This window comes from Cnephaeus nilssonii (assembly GCF_951640355.1).
Source record: "Cnephaeus nilssonii genome assembly, chromosome: 4".
Lineage (NCBI taxonomy): Eukaryota > Metazoa > Chordata > Mammalia > Chiroptera > Vespertilionidae > Cnephaeus > Cnephaeus nilssonii.
In genome coordinates this window covers 68731991-68754184 of record NC_137075.1, presented here as the reverse complement: position 1 = coordinate 68754184, position 22194 = coordinate 68731991, and the positions used below count along the sequence as shown (strand labels likewise).

Below are 22194 nucleotides of genomic sequence, written 5' to 3'. Positions count from 1 at the left end.
ATTTTAATGGGAAATAAAAATATTATAAACAAATAATTGCAGCACAATGTAATTAAAGTTATTAAATGAATAAATTAAAGGTACAGGAGAGACCAGGAACACTTCACAACGAGGCTGCCTAAACTAGACCTCTAAGGGTGAATGACCCCCAGAACCTGGCATATGCCGGTGGTTCTCTACTGCATACATCAAAATTACCAGAAAGCTTTTAAAGAATACTGATGCATCTTACCTGCAAATATTCTCATTTACTTAGCCTGGGTTGGGCCTCCAAGCCTCAGTATTTTCAAATTTTTTGAAAGTATCCCAAGTGAGTCTGATGAGCAATTATGATTGAGAGCCACTATACTATACCTTAGTCTCAAAAATGATTTTTTATTTAAATTTCATAGTAGAAATTCTTATTTCTATTTTTACTTTGAAAATTATGATTGCATGGCTTTTTAAAACTTTGTTTTTAATCTCAGATATTTAGTAAAATTGCCTGTTCCCTGAACCACTTGAGAGTAAGTTTCCAACATAGTTTAGTGTCCTACAAACAAAAACGTAAGCACAGTTTAAATTTATTCATTTATTTATTTTAATGTGGACTCATGGATTCTTATTTTACTCAATGAGCTATAATCCATTACTTCATTAAATTGTCCCAGATTTGGCCAGTGGGGCTTCTAGTTGGCTTCTTTGTCCCTATCATTCTTTGAACATTCTCTTTTGACATAAGATGTTCTAGGTTCAACTTGTTCTTTACCTACTGCGCAAGCCTGGAATTGGTTGTTTCCTAAAATATCCTGGTTCTGTTTTGTGGCCTATGGTATTTAGAAACTAAGATCTGGATGCTAGATGAGCTTATTGCTATTTGAGTGTCATTGTTCTGGTCTCTTAGAAATTTCAATATAGGAGTTTACATAGGAAAGAAGGAAGATTGCTACGAGAGGACTGAAGCCAGTGGAAAAGATTCTGAAAGGGGAACCAAGGGAGAGTAGGAAAAGCTATACAGAGAAAATTATATTCGAGCTAAGTGATTAAAATGGCTATGTATTTGTCAGATAAATAAATGTGATGGTTGTAAGGAAGGAAAGAGAAGACATTCTAGACTGAGGAGAATACAAGGAACTGACCAGATTTATGGGATGTTTCTGAATTACAGTTAACAGGATTTGGGGACAGATTTAATAGAGAAGTTGGAGAAGTGGTAAGTCTAAGGTAATGACAAGTTTCCTAGTTATGATGATCAAGTAGATAATGTTGCTATTAGTGATGCTGAGGTGCAGTACACCTATATAGGTTTGGTCAGAAAGGGAGATAACTAGCAAGTCTTACATAACACTTATCTAGAGTCCAGAGAGATGCTGAAGCTAGAGATAAACATTTAAGGAGTCATTATCATCTACATAGTCATTGGTAATCATCTAAGAACATGAGTTCAAGTAGGAGAAAGTATAGCAGATGCAACTGACCACATTTAAGAAATATTTCTGAGTTAGAGTCAACAAGATCAGGAGGACAGTGTTTATTTTGTTCATTCCTATATTTTACCAATATCTAGCACAGTGGCTGGTGATTAGTCTATCAGAAGTTTAAGAATGAATGAATGAATGAATGATTATCTCATAGCGTGTTGTCAGAATTTTCTCTCATCTCTTTGAAGTCGTTTTGTTTTGGAGTTTCCTTTTTGATATTATGCCTTTTTCCCCCTGAACTCTAAGAAAATAGTTTTCAGAATATATAATTAAGTAGGTCCAATTTTTCTTTATTAACTTTTTTTTTTTTTAAATTTTTATAGCCGTAGCTGGTTTGGCTCAGGGGATAGAGCGTCGGCCTGCGGACTGAAGGGTCCCAGGTTCCATTACAGTCAGGGGCACATGCTGGATTGTGGGCTCGATCCCCAGGGTGGGACGTGCAAGGGTCAGCCAATCAATGATTCTCTCTCATCATTGGTGTTTCTCTCTCTCCCTCCCTTCCTCCCTCCCTCTCCCTTCTTCTCTGAAATCAATAAAAAAATATATTTTTTAAATAAATGTGATAGTTGGAGGGAGGTAAGAGATTTTTAAAATATATTTTTATTTATAATATCCAGAGCCCTCAGGGGATATTCAACTGACAGCTTAGGCCCGCTCCCAGGCGCAGTCTGGCCCTCCTCTGTAGGAGGTGACCCCGGCGAGCTGATCTGGGGACAGTGAGCAGCCGGCCCCGCCCTGAATCACCTCGCTGCCATCTCCGGTGGCTTCCCTCTGTGGGAGGCGACTGGGCGGTCAATCGGGGTGGCGCTGGCCCCCATCCCGCCCCACTGCTGGTCGCTACCGCCCCCCCCCCCCCCCCCCCCGTCCCATCATCGTCCCCTCCCTCTGCCCGCTGGCACGTGCCTTGGCTGGCCTGGCACCACCTGCTCACGGGCCCCGCCCCCCCACCGACCAGTTGTTCCACTCTTCAGTCTATTTGCATATTATGCTTTTATTATATAGGATAAGGAATCTACCTTTAAAAGAGTAATCACAGGTGAATGAGTAGTTGAACTAGGATTTTGAGATTGTTGTTTGTGTGCACACACATATTTTACTATTAGAGTTACCTTATTTCCAGAAATATTTTTTTTCTCCCTTCAACTTTTCATATTTCTCTTATTTTGAAATTTTTCATAAATTATATTTCATAAAATATAATTTTTCATATTTTTCATATAATATATACAGCTTGCATTGTTTAGTATAATGTTTTAATTGCAAGTATTTTGAGATGGTTTTATAAAAGTAAGGAAAATAAGTTATGCACTATTGATTTATTTCTTAGGTTTTGATGGACATGTTTGATCAGGATGACATAGGTTTGGTTTCTCTCTGTGAAGATGAACCTAGTTCTTCAGGTGAATTAAACTACTACGACCTTGTCAGAACTGAAATTGCAGAAGAAAGACAGTATCTGCGGGAACTAAATATGATCATAAAAGTGTTTCGAGAAGCCTTTCTTTCTGACAAAAAGCTGTTTAAACCTTCTGTAAGTAACTTTTTGTGTTTGAAATTCTGTCTAGATAGCAGCTTAAAATCATAAATAGTAACTTTATGAGTATATAAAACAAAAAAATTATTTCATGTAGTACTTCTGGGTTTTTAAAATATGTAAATTATTATACTAACTAGAGGCCCGGTGCACAAAATTCATGCACGGGGTGAGGGGAGGAGGTCCCTCAGCCCGGCCTGCACCCTCTCCAATCCAGGAACCTTTAAGGGATGTCCGACTGCTGGTCAGACATCCCTCTCGCAATCCACAACTGCTGGCTCCTAACTGCTTGCCTGCCTGCCTGCCTGCCTGATCGCCCCTAACCACCTCTGCCTGCCGGCCTGATCACCCCCTTACTGCTCCTCTGCCAGCCCGATCACCGCTAACTGCCCTCCCCTGCCGGCCTGATTGCCCCTAACTGTCCTCCCTTGCCAGCCTGATCGCCCCTAACTGCCCTCCCCTGCTGGCCTGATTGCCCCTAACTGCCCTCCCCTGCCAGCCTGATCGCCCCTAACTGCCCTCCCCTGCTGGCCTGATTGCCCCTAACTGCCCTCCTCTGTTGGCCTGATCACCCCTAACTGCCCTCCCCTGCTGGCCTGATTGCCCCTAACTGCCCTCCCCTGCCGGCCTGATCGCCCCTAACTGCCCTCCCCTGCTGGCCTGATTGCCCCTAACTGCCCTCCTCTGTTGGCCTGATCACCCCTAACTGCCCTCCCCTGCTGGCCTGATCGCCCCCTAACTGCTCCCCTCTGCTGGCCTGATCATCCCTAACCGCCTCTGCCTAGGCCCGTGACACCGTGGCTTTGTCTGGAAGGATGTCCGAAAGATGTCTGGGAGGTGTCTGGTCTAATTAGCATATTACCCTTTTATTAGTATAGATGTAATAAGTTTGATGATAATGAGAATTTGACACAAAATGAGAAAGGGGAATTACACTGGAATGAAATATTTTTCTGCTATGCAGCATCTAAGATTTATTGTCATTCATTTGAAGATGGAGAAAAAGATGTATGGTCTAGAAAAGACATGCTTTCTCCTGTCTTTTTGTTTATTTGTTTTTCGTTAATCCTCACCCGAGGATGTTTTTCTGTTGATTTTTAGAGAGAGTGGAAGGTGGGGGAGAGACACAGAGAGAGAAGCATTGATTGGTTGCCTCCCACACACATCCACAGGTTGGGGATTGAGCCTGAAATCCCCTTTACTGAAATCGGAACTGGGACCCTTTACTCCTTGCACCGATGCTCTATCCACTGAGCCAAAGCAGCTAGGGCTCTCCTGTCTTTTGGTAGGTACTTTAAGGCAGTACTTTAAAGTTTTAACAGTGGAACTTTTTAAGAATAAAAGTATTCAAAATATCACATTAACAAAGGCAGAGCTACTCTGTTAAAAGACAGGGCAGGAGAGGAGAGAGTAGGATGGGGATCCAGGAAGTTTTGTCCATCTTTTTATATCTGTAGCTTTGAAAATCAACTCTAAAGAATTCAGATAGACAAATACTCTTTTTAAAAAAAAATATTTTTCCTATATACTAACCATGTAATATCAAAAAAAGAAATGAAGAAAAACAATTCCGTCTGCAGTAGCAACAAAAAGGATAAAATACCTGGGAATAAACTTAAAAGAAGTGAAGAACCTATATACCAGAAACTATAAGGCACAGGTTGTAAGAAATTGAGAAGACACAAAGAAATGGAAAGATATTCTATGTTCATGGATTGGAAGAATCAACATAGATAAAATGGCCATATTACCTAAAGCAATATACAGGCTTTATGCAATCCCCATCAAAATCCTTATGACATTTTTCAAAGAAATAAAACAGAAAAACCCATCAAATTTGTATGGGACCACAAAGGACCCTGAATAGTCAAAAGACATCCTGAAAAAAAAAAAAAAAGAAAGAAACAAATCAGAGGTATTACATTCCCTGACTTCAAATTATACTACAAAGCTACAATAATCAAAACAGTATGGTACTGAGTCAAAACCATACTGCCTGTTTAATAAAAATTAGAAAACCACATGCAAAAGAATGAAGCTAGATTGCTATTTTTTAAAATAGATTTTTATCGCCAAAACCGGTTTGGCTCAGTGGATAGAGCGTCGGCCTGTGGACTCAAGGGTCCCAGGTTTGATTCCGGTCAAGGGCATGTACCTTGGTTGCGGGCACATCCCCAGTAGGGGGTGTGCAAGAGGCAGCTGATCGATGTTTCTCTCTCATCGATGTTTCTAACTCTCTATCCCTCTCTCTTCCTCTCTGTAAAAAATCAATAAAATATATTTAAAAAAATAAAAAATAATAATGAAATAGATTTTTATTGATTTTAGAAGAAAGGAGAGAAGGAGACATCTCTGAGAAACATTGATGAGTTGCCTCCAGTACACACTGGGACTGGGGACCAAACCCACAACCTGGCATGTGCCCTGACCAGAAATTGAACCAGTGACCTTTTGGTGCACAGGACCATGCTCAACCAACTGAGCCACCAGCCAGGACTAGACTGCTATTGGATACCAAATGCAAACATTTAATGGATTAAAGACTTAGTATAAGACCTGAAACAATAAAATACATAGAAGAAAACATAGGTGCTAAACTTAGGGACCTTGATCTCAGAGAGGCTTTTGTGAACTTGACCCCAAAGGCAAAAGAAGCAAAAGCAAAAATAAATGAATAGGAGTACATAAAAATGAAAAGCTGCACAATAAAAGTAACCATAAACAAAACAAAAAGGCAACCAACATAATGGGAGAAAATGTTTGTAAACAATACTTCTGAAAAGGGACTATTATTCAAAATATAGAAAGAACCTAAAAAGTTTAACAACAATAAGAACACAATTTAATTTTAAAAATGGGCAGAGCCTCTTTCCCAACTTTCTAGATGGTGAGTGAAAAAGATGAGAAGCTGGATACTAAGGAGAAAAACCTGAAGCCAAGAAGGCTGATGCTGATGGCAAGGTTAAGAAGGGTAACTCAAGGCCAACACACCTAAGGGGAAGCCCCACTGCAGCTAAACCCTGTCCTAGGGAGAGGAATTGGCATATATTCCCAGTGGGCTATGTATTCCTGAAAGGCCATTTGCAAGAGGAAGTATTCAGCAGCCAAATCGAGGATTATAAAGTAAAAGGAGAAAGTTCTTGGTACCATCAAAAAACCATTTGGTGGCAAGAAGAATGATGGTACCCGACTGGTTAAACTTAGCAAAATGCCTAGACCTTATTCTACTGACGATGCACATCAAAACCTGTTGAACCGTAAAAAGAAACACTTCAGTTAACCTGTAAGAAAACTGGGGGCCAGCATCACTCCCCAGGGACCATTCTGATTATCCTCATTGGGCACCACAGAGACAAGAGGGTGGTTTTCCAGAAGCATCTGAACAATGCCTTGCCACTTGTGATTTGACCTCTGTCCCTTAATTGAGTTCCTCTATATAGAACACACTAGAAATTTGTCATTGCCACCTCCACTAAAATTGGTATCAGTGGTGTGAAAATCCCAAAACATCTCACTGATGCTTGCTTCAAGAAGAAGCTAGCCAGTGTGGCTCATTTGGTTGGAGTGTTGTCTACCACACCAAAAGGTGGCAGGTTCGATTCCCAGTCAGGGCACATACCCAGTTTGCAGGTTCAATTCATGGTCAGGGTTGTGGGATCGATCCCCAGTAGGGGCATGTGTGTTTCTCACATCAATGTTTCTCTCTCTCTCGCTCGCTCTCTCAAAAAGTAAATAAAGATTTAAAAATAATTTATTTTTAAAAGAAGAGGCTGCACAAGCCTAGACACCAGAATGGTGAGCTCTTCGACAGAGAGAAAGGGAAATATGAGATTATAGAGCAGTGCAAGGTTAATCAGAAAACCGTGGACTTGCAAATTCTGCCAAAAATCAGATCTGTTTCTCAGCTCCAGGACTACCTTTGCTCTGTCTTTGCTCTCACAAATGGGACTTATTCTCACAAATTGGTGTTCTAAATTTCTTAACGACAAACTAATTAAATACCTGATCTGTTTAAAGAAATAAATAAAAAATAAAAAACTGGCCCTGGTTTGGCTCAGTGGATAGAATGTCGGCCTGTGGACTGAAGGGTCCCATTTTCAGTTCCAGTCAAGGGCACATGCCCGGGTTGTGGGCTCGATCCCCAGTAGGGGGCGCGTAGGAGGCAGCCGATCAATGATTCTCTCTCATCATTGATGTTTCTGTCTCTCTCCCCTTCGCCCTTCTTCTCCAAAATCAATAAAAATACCTATCTAATAAAAGAGTAATATGCAAATCGACTGCACCTCCAGTACACCCACAAGCCACGCCCACCAGCCAATCAGGAGCAAGTATGCAAATTAACCCCACCAAGATGGCTGCAGCCATGGAGAGAGCAGGAGGCTTGGGTTTCCCCGGCAATGAAAGAAGCTTTCTGCCTGCCCTGGCCTGCCTTGGCCTCCGCTTAAGGCTACAAAGTTTCAATTATAGAAGATAAATAAATGCCAACAAAAATGGCTGCGGCCACGGAGCAAGCAGGAGGCTTGGCTCCGCTCAAGGTTACAAACTTTCAATTATAGAAGATAAATAAATCACAGATACCAGAGCCTGTGCTTGGGTTGCCGGGGGGCGTGGCCAGCCTGCAAACCACCACAGACCCCTCGCCCAGGCTGCCCCACGCCTCAAAGGAACCCCCACCCTGATCTGGGACACCCTTCAGGGCAAACCAGCTGGCCCCCACCCATGCACCAGCCTCTATCCTATCTAATCCTCCTATCTAATAAAAGAATATTATGCAAATTGACTGTCACTCCAACACACAAGATGGCTGCCCCCGTGTGGTCAAAGATGACTGCCCCCATGTGGACACAAGATGGCCACCACAAGCTGGCCAGCAGGGGAGGGCAGTTGGGAGGGACCAGGTCTGCAAGGGAGGGCAGTTGTGGGCGATCAGGCCAGCAGAGGAGGGCAGTTGGGAGGGATCAGGCCTGCAAGGGAGGGCAGTTGGGGGTGACTAGGCCGGCAGAGGAGGGAAGTTGGGGGCAACCGGGCCTGCAGGGAAGGGCAGTTGGGGGGGACCCAGGCCTGCAGGGGAGAGCAGTTGGGGGGGACCAGGCCTGCAGGGGAGAGCAGTTAGGGGTAACCAGGCCTGCAGGGGAGGGCAGTTAGCGGCAAATAGACTGGCAGGGGAGCAGTTAGGCATCAATCAGGCTGGCAGGGTAGTGGTTAGGGGGTGATCAGGCTGGCAGGCAGAAGCGGTTAGGGACAATCAGGAAGGCAGGCAGGTGAGCAGTTCGGAGCCAGCAGTCCTGGATTGTGAGAGGGATGTCCGACTGCCCGTTTAGGCCCAATCCTACCTGGATCGGGCCTAAACAGGCAGTCGGACATCCCTCGAGGGGTCCCAGATTGGAGAGGGTGCAGGCTGGGCTGAGGGACACACACCCCCCGTGCACGAATTTCTAGTAATGATAATAAAAAAATAATAATGAATTGGGCAGAGGGCTTGAACAGAACTTTTTCCCAAGAAGATATACAAATGGCCAACAGATAAATGAACAGTTGCTCACCTTCGCTAGCTATAAGAGAAATGCAAATCAAAATCACAGTGAAATAGTACCTCAATGGCTATTATCAATAAGATAAGAAATAAGTGTTGGAGAGGATATGGAGAAAAAGGAACCCTCATACACTGCTGGTGGTAATGTAAATTGCTGCAGTCACTATGGAAAACAGTATGGAGGGTCCTCAAAAAATTAAGAATAGAGCTACCATTTGACCCAACAATCTGGATTCTCTTCTAAATGCCTACCCCCAAATTTTGAAATATTTATTTGTAAAGGTATTTATATCCAGGTGTTCATTGCAGCATTATTTATGGTAGCCAAGACATGGAAACAACCAAAGTATCCTTCAGTGGATGACTGCATAAAGATGTACATATGTACAATGGAATATTACTCAGCCATAAAAAACGAAATCTTGCCATTTGCAAAAACATAGATGGACCTAAAAGGTATTATGCTAAGTGAAATAAGTCAGACAGAGAAAAGTATATATGATTTCACTTGTGGAATTTGAAACACAGAAACAGAAACAACTTATAGATATAAATAACAAATTGATAATTGCCAGATGGGAGGGGGTAAGGAATGGGTAAAAATGGTGAGAGGGATTAAGAAGCACAGATTGCCAGTTATAAAAATAGTCATAGAGATACAAAGTTCAGCATAAGGAATATAGTCAATAATCCTATTTAATAATAGACAAATATGCAAATTGACCACACCTATGACACACCCACAAGCCACGCCCACAAGCCACGCCCACCATCCAATCAGGGCGAGTATGCAAATTAACCCAAACCAAGATGGCTACAGCCACAGAGAGCAAGGTTTCCTAGGTAACAGAGGAAGCCAAGCTTTCCATAGCCATTGCAGGCCTAAGCCTCCACTCAAGCTACAAAGTTTCAATTATAAAAGGTAAACAAATTCAAACAAATGGCGGCAGAATGGAGCTTGAGAGAGCAGGCCAGGGTTGCCGCCGGCAACAGGGGAAGCAAAGCTTTCCGCACACCCTGGCCGGGCCCACCCGCTTAAGGCAACAAAGTTTCAACCAACACAAATGGCTGCCGGCCTCGGAGGGAGCCCCAGGCTTGGCTCCGCTCCAGGCTACAAAGTTTCAATTGTAGAAGGAAAATAAATTCCAGATACCAGGGCCTCTGCTTGGGTTGCTAGGGGGCGTGGCCGGCCTGCAAACCACCACAGGCCCCTCGCTCAGGCCGCCCCACGCCCCAAGGGAACCCCCACCTGATCCGGGACGCCCTTCAGGGCAAACCAGCTGGCCCCCACCCCTATACCAGGCCTCTATCCTATCTAATAAAAGAGTAATATGCAGATTGATCATCACTGCAACATACAATATAGCTGCCCCCATGTGGTCAAAGATCCTGCCCCCATGTGGACACAAGATGGCCACCACAGATGGCCAGCAGGAGAGGGCAGTTGGGAGGCACCCGGCCTGCAAAGGAGGGTAGTTGAGAAGGACCAGGCCTGCAAGGGAGGGCAGTTGAGAGGGACCAGGCCTGCAAGGGAGGGCAGTTGAGAGGGACCAGGCCTGCAAGGGAGGGCAGTTGGAGGTGATCAACCCTGCAGGAGAGGGCAGTTAGGGGTGACCAGGCCGGCAGAGGACGGAAGTTGGGGGCAAACAGGCTGGCAGCGGAGTGGTTAGGGGGTGATCAGGCTGGCAGGCAGAAGCAGTTAGGGGCAATCAGGAAGGCAGGCAGGCAAGCAGTTGGGAGCCAGCAGTCCTGGATTGTGATCCCAGTGGGATCGGGCCTAAACGGGCAGTCGGACATCCCTCGAGGGGTCCCAGATTGGAGAGGGTACAGGCTGGGCTGAGGGACAACCCCCCTCCGTGCACGAATTTCGTGCACTGGGCCTCTAGTATTATAATAACTATGTATGATGTCAGATTGGTACTAGACGTATTGGTGCTAGATTTATATACACTTCATGAGGTATATAAATGTTTGATCAAAGAGTTGTATACCTGAAACTAATATGATATTTTATGTCAACTGTAATTGAAAAATAAATTTTACAAAAGCTATTCCAGAATCTATATTTTCCAATAAATTTATTATGTGTAATTCATAAGGCTTTTAATTTCCCTTTCTTATTTGGTATTGACTTTTGCTATGTTTTAGAATATATTATATGTCTTGAAATATATTAGTAAATAATTGGGTAAGATACACCCTTAATATTTATATTACTTTAATAACTTTTAAACAAAATTCTCAACCTCACATCTTGACTTTTTTTATTTTTTCAGGACATTGAAAAGATTTTCAGTAACATATCAGATATACATGAGTTGACAGTAAAACTTTTAGGTTTGATTGAAGACACAGTTGAAATGACTGATGAGAGCAGTCCTCACCCCTTAGCTGGCAGCTGTTTTGAAGATTTGGCAGAAGTAAGTTTATAAAACTACTTTATTCTCATTTAAATCTTAAATGCTGTTATTAAGAGATTTAGTAAGATTTTTTTGTGAAAATTAGAAGACACTACTGGCTATTATAAAAAAATACTTAAGATTTAACCAATAGCAAAGTACAGTTACACTCTATTTATAATGCACTTTATAGTGTGTTTATGATTATACTTACATAAATAATTACTTATGATAGAATAGTAAGTTTTCATAATAGAATATTACTTATGATAGAATAGTAAGTTTTAAGATTTTTTTAATGGCAAATGCATTTTAAGTAAAAGAAACTTTATTGACCAGACCTGTTTAGCTTTTGTGAATTTTAGTCTTAATTTCCAAAATTTGAAAAGGAAGTTTGTATTTTAATTTTGTTTCCAAAGTGAAAATCATTTTGTTGTCTTAAATTATTGTAAAAGTAATGTAATTCACTGTAAAAATAATCACAAAGAGGTATATATAAATAAAATAAAAATCACTCCATTTTGCAACACCCAGAATTAAGTTATCCTTATAACATACAGTATTTTCTACTCACACAGACATATGTGTACTTGCAAAAATAGGATCTTACTCTCTTATTACCTGCTTTTTTTTTCCAATGAATATATCACAAATGTTTTCCAGGTTAATAAAAGTACTTCAACACAATTTTTAAAGTCTGAATAGTACCATGTTGTTATGGAGACACCATAATATTTTAACTATCTATTATCATTAGGCATGTATATTGTTTCCATTTTTGTTATTGTAAACAATACTGCAACAAACATATTCATACTGTGACTTCATAGTCTAATAATTGTTTTAGAATATATTCCTAAAAGAGGAATTGTAGTACTAAAGACTTGGTATGTTTTTAGAACTTTGAAACATTTTGCCAAATTTACTTCCAAATAAATTCTAATATATGCAGGCTTTTTTCCCCACACCTCCACTAACTCTGAGATTATGCCATTTTTGCCAGTCTAGTGGTAAAAGAAACTCCAGCATCTCACTGTTTGTTTGTTTTTCAAACTAATGATGTTGAACATCTTGTCATACTCATTGGCCATTTTTTAAATTTCTTTTGGGAAACAGGGTTTTAAAAGTACATCTTTAGAGTTCATGTAAATTTTCTAATTTTTGTTTAAATTTTTCTGAAAATATAGGTCACTTTTATTACATCTATTTTATAGACAATGAAATATAGTATTGAAATATTCAGTTACTGATGCCTAACCAAAATATTCAGCTTTGGTTTGTATTAGAAAGTTGTTATACTGAGATAACTTGGCATATTAATTTGTAGTTTGCTTGCCTGCTATACTCTTAAAGGTATTATGGTTCAAAAACAATTTTCTAATTTTTTAAAAAATATTTTTTTATTGATTTCAGAGAGGAAGGGAGAGGGAGAGAGAGATTAGAAACATCAATGATGAGAGGGAATCATTGATCGGCTGTCTCCTGCAGCCCCACACTGGAGATGAGCCTGTAACCTGGGCATGTGTCCTGACCTGGAATCGAACCGTGACCTCCTGGTTCACAGGTTGACGCTCAGGCATTTTTGTTTTGTTTTGTTTTTTATTGTAAAATATAAATAACAAAATTTGCCATTTTAACCATTTTTAAGTATACAATTCATTGTCATTAGTTAAATGCACAATATTATACAACCATAACCATTATCTATTTCCAAAACATTTTTACTACCCTAAAAAGAAACTCTACTCATTAAGCAACAACTCCTTTTTTCCATCCTCCAACCATGGGTAATTTCTAATCTTTCTGTCTCTATGAATTTGCTGACTCTAGATATTTGATATAACTAGAATCATACAATATTTGTTCTTTGTGTCTGCTTATTTTACTTAACATAGTGTTTTCAAGGTTCGTCCATGTCATTGCATGTATCAGAACTCCATTTCTTTCTATGGTTGAGTAATATTCCATTGTATGTATATATCATGTTTTGTTTATCCAGTTATTTGTTGATGAATACTTGTGTTTTTTTCTGCCTTTTAGCTATTGTGAATAATGCTGCAATTATGTTGTTACACAAATATCTGTTTGAGTCCCTGTTTTCATTTCTTTGGGGTACATACCTTAGGAGTAGAATTGCGGGGTTATATGGTAATTCTTTGTTTAGCTCTCTGAGGAACTGCCAAAAATATTTTCTATAGGGGCTATAATATTTTACATTACCACTGGCAATAGATGAGGGTTTCAATTTCTCTACATTCTTGCCAATACTTGTTATTTCTGAAAAACATGCTATATTTTTTTAAGTACAAAAATGAAACAAATCTCTTAGTTTTAACTAAACATTGGAGATATTATTATCAAATAGTAGGAATTTAAATACAAACATTGGACAAAATATGTGTAGTTTCTGTCTTGTTATTTTACTGTACATAGTCTTTGCTTTCTTTTTCTAATCTTTATCCAAAAGAACAGTATCATCAAAGAGCGGTATCACTTTTTGCTTTCTTTGAAAGTATCCTAAGTGTAAACTTATTTCAATGTAGCAAGACTAACTGAAATTTCAAATCTCAGCCTTCTTTTACTAATAGATACACTTTTCACTTATTGGGGGTAATGTGCATAAGCATTTTAATAGTTTGATACTTGTGAACACAAAGTCAGTGACCTATTTTAAGACGAGTAGCTTCCTATGATCAATAGCTCAAGGTCTCAAGGTCATTATTTACATTTAAAAAATTTTTCAGTTACAGCCATAGTCACTGTTTGTCCCTGCAAAGTATACAGAGCAAAGAGTTCTAAAAAATTTGCCATTAAATAATCTGTGCCATATTAATAGAAAAGATGATCATTTAAACCTAACACATTTTCTTTTTTAAAAAATAGGAGCAAGCATTTGATCCTTATGAAACATTATCACAGGACATTCTTTCACCAAAATTTAATGAACATTTCAGTAAGTTGATGGCCAGACCTGCAGTGGCTCTACACTTTCAGGTAAATTTAAAGTAATTTTTTTAAGTAAAGCAACTAAAGAACTATTTTACCAATTCATTCTAAATATTTGTAATTCTAGGATCTTTCATAAAGAAATTGAGGAAAATTGTCACCAATCTTTCAAAATCTGTTCATTTTAATCCTATTTCAGATTGAAAAAACTAATCTTCCCTTAATATAGAAATCTTTTAAAGAATACCATCACAAATACTGATCTGGCAAATTCTAGATCTGGAATATAGAGATGATTATGGAGAGCTATTTCAGGTTCTTATTTTCAACAAGATAGAAGTGAAATCATCAGGAGTGGAGAATATCCTCACGTGTACTCATACCGATTTCTCTATCAGGCCTATAATTTAAGGAGATAAATATATTAATGGGAAGTATACAAGTTAATTGGTTCAGTAATACAGTTAGGTGAAGTGAAAGTAAGTGGAGACAAATAAAATTTGTATTTTTACTTTTTAACACTAAATGAAGGTTATGTTGGCATCAATGATCCTTGACTACCTATTGCTGTAGAAACTTCCTGATCTAGACAGGCTCTTTTCCCTTAGCATATTAATATGGTCAGATCTTTACTGTCTTAAAACAAGCAATAAACCTTGTCATTTTCTTGCTTTGTTTTTTTTCCCCTTGGTAGCTGATTATCTTCATATTACTTTTTACCATTTTTCGTTAAACTTCTACCACTTGTGTCTTAATCAGGGTATAACAATAAAAACTGCCTTGACAATGAACTTAACCATGAAACCAAGTGGATATTTTGATTTCATAGTTATGTCTGTAGTATTTGTTAGTCTTCCTCTTGTCCTTTTGGCTCCCATGATACTTTCTCCTAATTTTCTTCTCTGATTTCTTCTTCTCAGTCTCCTTAATTGCAGGCTCCATGGTCAGCCTCTGATTTTCTGTTCCTCTAATGCTCTTCTTGAGTGACTTTATTTATATCCTTTGCTTTAGCTATTGCCTTTATGCTGGTGACTTCATATTTGTTTTTTTCATTGAATTTATTGGGGTGACAATGGTTCATAAAACCATACAGGTTTCAAGTGTACAATTCAATAAAATATTATCTGCATACTGCATCCTGTGCCTATCACTCCAAGCAAAGTCCCTTTCCATCCTTATTTCTCCCCCTTTGCCCACATCAATCCACTCCCCACCCCTGCTTTCTCTCTGGCTATCACTACACCATTGTCTGTGTCTATGTGATATATATACACACCCACACACATACACATATATACATATATACATATGTATATACATATATACTAGAGGCCTGTAGCATGGATTCATGCATCGGTGGGGTCCCTCAGCCTGGCCTGTGCCCTCTTGCAATCCGGGGCTTCTCAGGGATTCCCACATCAGGCTGAAACCGGCAGTCCAACATCCCCTGAGGGATGTAGTAGTGCGTAAAGCAGCAGGTGGCTGGGGAGGAGCCTGAGCTCGGGCCAGGTGCCATGCCGCTCCTGCTCATCCCGGCCCCGCTGCGCCTGCCCCCCTGCCACCACTCAGTAGTGCTGCCACAGAGGCGGGAGAGGCTCGTACCGCCGCAGCTATGCTTGTCAGCTATGAAACCGGCATCTGGTACCGCTCGGTCAGCTGAGCAGCGTGCCCGCTGTGGGAGCGCACTGACCACCAGGGGGCAGCTCCTGTGTTGAGCAACTTCCCCCTGGTGGTTAGTGCGCATCATAGCGACTGGTCGTTCAGCCGCTTAGGCTTTTATATATATAGACTAGTAGCCCAGTGCGCGATATCGCGCGCAGTAGGCCATCAACTGCTTCCGTGGGAGCCAGCGGGAGACGCGCAGCTTCCACAGGAGCTGGCGGGAGGGAGACGTGCTGCTTCCACAGGAGCCACGCCGCTTCCGCGGGAGCCGGGAGGGACCCGCGCCGATTCCGCAATTCCGCGTAAGGTGGGAGGCAGGAGGCGGGAGCGAGCTGCCTGCACCCACGGGAGCCAGGAGAGAGCCGCACCACTTCCACAGGAGCCAGGAGAGAGCCTCGCAGCTTGGGGAGGCAAGAGGGAGCCGCTGCCGCCACCCGCGGGGTGGAGGGGGCAGGGACCTAGTGGTGCTCCATGAGTGCGCAGCCTCGGTCGTTAATGTGACACCGTAATGGACAATTTTTTATATTACCTCTTTATATATATAGATATGTATATGTCTATATACCTATGTATGTATATACAGTATATATATATTTCTTCTTTCCTTAATCCTTTCACCTTCTTTCATCCAGGCCCCAACCCCTTTCCCCTCTGACAGCTGTCAGTCTATTCCATGTATCCATGCCTCTGTTTCTATTTTGTTCATCAGTTTATTTTGTTCATTAGATTCTACATACAAGTGAGATCATATGCTGTTTGTCTTTCTCTGACTGACTCATTTCATTTAGCATAATAATCTCCAGGTCATGACTGGCTTATTTCATTTAGTATAATAATCTCCAGGTCGATCCATGCTGTTGCAAAGGGTTACAGTTCCTTTTATTGGTGATGTCATATTTGTATTTTTAAGCCATAATTCCATTTTGAGCAGTGTTTGTACACTTTATATAACCAGCTGCCTTAATTCACTTAGACATCCCATGGGCACTTCAAATATATAAATGTTCATTTACCATCTTTTTCTTGCCTTGTTTACTGTGAATGCCCATTACCAGCTGTACCAGTTAATAATGCGGATTTTTGTCAGTAGATGGAGTTACACATATGTTGTTATATATGTGATTTGATATGTATGCTTCAAAACTTCATATGTCAAATTTGCTGAAGGTGTTAACATCATAGATATTTTTATACTTAAAAATGTCGAATTTCGTGCCAAAAAAAGAGCATTCGTGGGAAGTTTTAATTCATTACTTTATTTTGAAGAAAAGTGCTGCTGAAGCTTATGGGAAGCTTATGGTGAACATGCTCCATCTCAAGATACTTGTGAACGCTGGTTTAAATGCTTTAAAAGTGATGATTTCGATGTGAAAGACAAAGAACGTCCAGGTCAACCAAAAAAGTTTGAAGACCAACAATTACAAGCTTTATTGGATGAATATGCGTGTCAAACTCAAAAACAACTTGCAGAAAGATTAAACGTTGCTCAGCAAACAATTTCCAATTGTTTACAAGCAATGGGACAGATTTTAAAGGAAGGAAAATGGGTCCCACATCAACTGAATGAAAGACAAATGGAAAACCGAAAAGTCATCAGTAAAATGTTGCTTCAACGGCAGAAAGTCTTTTTTGCATTGAATTGTGATTGGCAATGAAAAGTGGATTTATTTTGAGAATCCCAAACGCACAAAATCATGGGTTGATCCAGGTCAACCATCAACATCGACTGCAAGGCCAAATAGCTTCAGAAAGAAGACAATGCTCTGAGTTTGGTGGGATCTGGAAGGTGTGGTGTATTATGAGCTTCTAAAACCAGATGAAACTGTTAATACTGATCACTACTGACAACAAATAATCAATTTGAAACATGCTTTGATCGTAAAATGACCAGAATGGCCAGAAGACACGGCAAAGTAATTTTGCTTCATAACGCACCATCACACACTTCAAAACCAGTTAAAGACACATTAAAAGATCGTGCCTGGGAAGTATTAACCCACCCACTGTATTCACCAGACCTTGCTCCTTCAGATTACCACTTGTTCTGATCGATGGCACACGTACTTTCTGAGCATCACTTCAAAATGTACGAAGAAGTGGAAAATTGGGTCTCTGAATGGTTTGCCTCAAAACAAGCAAAGTTCTATTGGGATGGTATCCACAAATTACCTGAAAGATGGGGGAATGTGTAGCTAGCGATGGACATTACTTTGAATAAAGCACTTTTGATGTTTCTCTTGAAATTATCGTGTTTTCGTTGATTACAAAATCCGCATTATTAACCGGTACACCAGGTATTCTACGTCTATTCAAAAACTTGTCAATGTGGAATAAAAATTAATTCTCAAAATTTATTTCAATGAAGGAATCATTTTTTAAAGTTACTCTTATATGTAGATATAAACCATAAAGTAAACAATTGTTAAATTGGACAATCTGCCAATAAGCTATTTGCATATTCATTTAAAGCACTCACATTTCTTGTTTTATCCCTATGTTATTACTAATTCTTACTGTATGATTTGATATCTAGGGTGCAATTATTTAAGCTATTGCCCCAGATAATCAGTGAAGTTGAATGAGTTAGATAAAACCCCTTTGCAGGCCAAACTCACTTGTACTGTATTAACTTTAAAAAGCTAAAGTAATGCTTCATTTAAAAAAATTATTAAAAAGTTTATTTTTTTTGGGGGGGGGGGGCAGGATTGGGTGGGAAGAAGAGATCAACCAAAGAACTTGTATGCATATAAGCATAACCAATAGACATAGACGGGGAGGAAGGGGGAAACAGGCTGGGAGAGGACAATGGAGGAAAAGGGGACATATGTAATAATTTCAGTAATAAAGAATATAAATAGCCCTAACTGGTTTGGCTCAGTGGATAGAGCGTTGGCCTGCGAACTCAAGGGTCCCAGGTTCAATTCCGGTGAAGGGCATGTACCTTGGTTGCGAGCACATACCCAGTAGGGAGTGTGCAGGAGGCAGCTGATCGATGTTTCTCTCTCATCGATGTTTCTAACTCTCTCTCCCTCTTCCTTCCTCTCTGTAAAAAATCAATAAAATATATATATTTTAAAAAGAATATAAATAAATAAATTTTTAGAATTTGTATAGCACACCTTAAAAATATGAGCTTTGACCCAACTAACAGTTGCCAAGTCTATTGAACAAATTATAATTTAATTTCAGTTAATATGTGAGAATTATGGGAGTGTTCATCTATGAGGATATATTTTAAAGGTAACATATGGATTCTTCATATTATATTTCTCTGAAGAGAAATACCAATTTAAATAAATCATGCATAATGATGTTTAAAATCAACATGACTGACTTTCAAAAATCCCTTATGTATTTTAGAAAATCATGTATTCTACAGACTATTAGTTTTCTTTTAAAAAATACATGTTTTTATTTATTTCAGAGAGGAAGGGAGAGGGAGAGAAAGATAGAAACATCAATGATGAGAGAGAAGCATTGATAGGATGCCTCCTGCAAACCCCACACTGGGGGTGGAGCCTGCAACCCAGGCATGTGCCCCAACCAGGAATCGAACAGTGACCTCCTGGTTCATAGATAGATGCTCAACCACTGAGCCACACCAGCCAGGCCAGACTATTAGTTTTTAAAACTGAGATATATGTAACCCTAGCTATACACTAAGATATTTCAGGCCATATACGAGCACAGATAACTTGAGGGAATCAGTTTCTAGTCTGCCTGCCACCTTGTTTGTGTTTTTGCATTCTGTTTTCCAGTTTCTCTTACCCATTACCTATAACCATATTGAATTTCCCATTATGCATTGATCCAAGGTGTAAAAACTTCCAGGGCACCAGTCAGGAAAAAAATGTATTTCTCCTGATACAGAATTCTGAATGGAGTCTCTAGACCCAATTCCAAAGTAGGGGGTGGTTCCCCCCCACCAACAAACAATTCTCAGATACCAGCAAGAATTCAAATCAGTTCTCACACTACTGGAGATAGGACCAGATTCCACAGTTTAAGGCTTCAATCATGCAATATTGGTCTCTCCAGCTACACACACACATTCTCTCTCTCTCTCTCTCTCTCTCTCTCTCTCTCTCTCTCTCTCTCTCTCTCTTTCTCTTCAGATGCCAGCAGCAAGCCTTGGCTCTTTATCTGACCAACTGGCTAAATTGGGGTTCCAATGACTCCCTCCTTGGGTTCAATATGCTAAACTAGCTCAGAGAAACATTTTACTTACTAGATGAGTGGTTTATTATGAAAGTATATCAAAGGAAAATGATATTAAGGGGTATGAGGCATCAGCCAGATGAACAGATAGCATAGGGGTGAGGTTCCCAACAAACAAGCTTTTTCCCATGGAACTTGGGGCCTCAGCATAGTGGCACATGGAAACATTCTGGTTCCCCAACATGGAAGTTCTCCAAAAAGACCAATGAACTCCCCTCCTGGGTTTATATGGATGCTTCATTAGGTGTTCTAGATTGACAGTGTTAGTGGCCACTGGAAATTGAACTCAATCTCTAGCCCCTCTTCCCTCCCCTAAATCAGGCCTGGTAGTGGGGCTGATAATTCCAAACCTCTAATCACAGGGTTGGTTCTCCTGGCAACCAGGCCCTAGTCTAAAAGTCATCATTAACATAACAAAAGGCACCTTTTTTGTACTTTTTTTCACTCTCTAAACTTAGAAAATTCCTAGGGTTTGAGGAGCCTGGAACTGTGATGTAGATGAGATATCTTATAAATCACAATGTCACAAGTTCATTGAGTGCAAAGCAAAGATTTCCAAGAGAACTTTTTTGATTGTTAAAAACTCTTGGTAGTTGAAATGGCATGTCAAGGCTACCTATGTCTTGTCATATCTATCTAAGAATTAAGAAATGAGATGGTTTTAACAGGGTGAATATTAACTTTTTAAAAAACCAACTGAGTTACACTGGCTGAGCAAGAGTTTACTTTTTAATGTTAATTTTTGAAGGCAGACAGCAACAGTGGTTTAACTTCTTTTTTACTTCACCATTCATTGGACAATGGGAGAAAGAAGATGGAGACTTTTGTAAAGTTAAAGTTCTCATACCTGGATGTTAGGTTCTTCTAATTGCTTCCCATACTTAAGAATGTGACATTAACATGTGTATTTGAATTTAAGAATGAAGTCAGAGTTTTTGCAGAAAAAGAGTCTGATCTGACTGTTTATTTTGACAGTGAAGATTGGCTCTGTCAATTAAGTGATAATGACAGACATTTTTCATAAATTAAATGAGCTAAATCTGAAATGTTTAAATCATTGTTTGGTGAAATGTATTTAAATCATATTTACAATATATATATATAACATCTCCCCCAGAAATAGTCTTTGTAACTATCACATTTAAAGCATTTCAAATGGTGACATAAAAATGTGAGAAAAAGTTCATCACTTTTCAAAATTCCTGTAGAGTATGTGGAGCCCTAATGTTTTAAAGAAAAGCTTAGAGGACTATAGTGAAAGTTATTTTAGCCATGTAAGAGATGAAGAAATTTAAGTATTTAACAACTTTAAGGAGAAAAAAACTTAATCGACAGCTCTTTCAATTTTAATAAAGAACATGTTTTTCATTATAGTTTTGATAAGTCTGTTTCTTGTAATTTTAAAAGCTATTTCTGTTTGGCACTGCTGTTATATATCCTTGATATCAGCAGTATAATATTATATCTTTTTGCTTTGCAGTCCATTGCTGATGGTTTTAGAGAGGCAGTTCGTTATGTCCTTCCACGCCTTATGCTAGTGCCTGTGTATCACTGTTGGCACTATTTTGAATTATTAAAGGTAAGATGAAAGCTTTCTGAACCAAAAGTACTGGCATTTATGAGGCTTAAAAACTAGTTTTTGATCTGATCAGGTTATTTTAAAATACTTTTTATTCATAAAAATAAATTATCTTAAATGTTTACCTTCTTTTTAAAGACCATGAAGAAAAGCTTGTATTTCTTATCTTCATATCATTTCCATGTGGTGGGTAGAGACAGAAAAATGTATCTTTATCTGTCATTTCATAATATAGACTCTCAAAGTACTAATGTTATAAAAAGTTTACTTTTTTTTTAAGTTAATGTTTTTATTGATTTTTTTTTTTTAGAGAGAGAGAAAGGGCGAGGGAGAGAAAGTTAGAAACATCAATGATGAGAGAAACATTGATTGGTTGCCTCCTGCACATCCCTACTAGGGACCAAACCTGAAACCCGGTCATGTGCCCTGACTGGAAATCGAACCAGTGACATCTTGGTTCATGGGTCAACACTCAATCAACTGAGCTACACTGGCTGGGCAAGAGTTTCCTTTTTAAAATTAATTTTTGGAGGCAGACAGCAACAGTGGTTTAACTTTTATATTTTTAAAAATATATTTTTATTGAATTCAGAGAGGAAAGGGGAAGGGGGAAGGAGAGAGAGTTAGAAACATAAATGATGAGAGAAACATTATTGATTGGTTGCCTCCTGCACCCCCACTACTGGGGATTGAGCCTGCTCCCTGGGCATATGCCCTGACTGGGAATCGAACTGTGACCTCCTGGTTTATAGGTCCATGCTCAACTGCTGAGCCACACTGGCTGGGCTTAACTTTTATTTTAAATAAGTAATAACGTTTATATATAACATTGTTCTAAATTTTCATCTTGCTTTAACTTATTA

General features: G+C 39.6%; 1 protein-coding gene and 1 pseudogene across 2 annotated transcripts in view; both read left to right on the top strand.

Moving 5' to 3' along the window:
- Window positions 1-22194, top strand: part of SOS2 (SOS Ras/Rho guanine nucleotide exchange factor 2) — a 109956-nt gene that overhangs the window by 35076 nt on the left and 52686 nt on the right. The window contains exons 5-8 of the mRNA XM_079768413.1: window positions 2788-2991; window positions 10804-10947; window positions 13810-13920; window positions 21233-21331. Coding sequence (XP_079624539.1) covers window positions 2788-2991; window positions 10804-10947; window positions 13810-13920; window positions 21233-21331 — 558 coding nt within the window. The remainder of the gene's footprint in view (window positions 1-2787; window positions 2992-10803; window positions 10948-13809; window positions 13921-21232; window positions 21332-22194) is intronic.
- On the top strand, window positions 5879-7837 carry LOC307098691 (large ribosomal subunit protein eL6-like; annotated as a pseudogene). The gene is made up of 2 exons: window positions 5879-6531; window positions 6762-7837. The product of its transcript is annotated as a large ribosomal subunit protein eL6-like (transcript).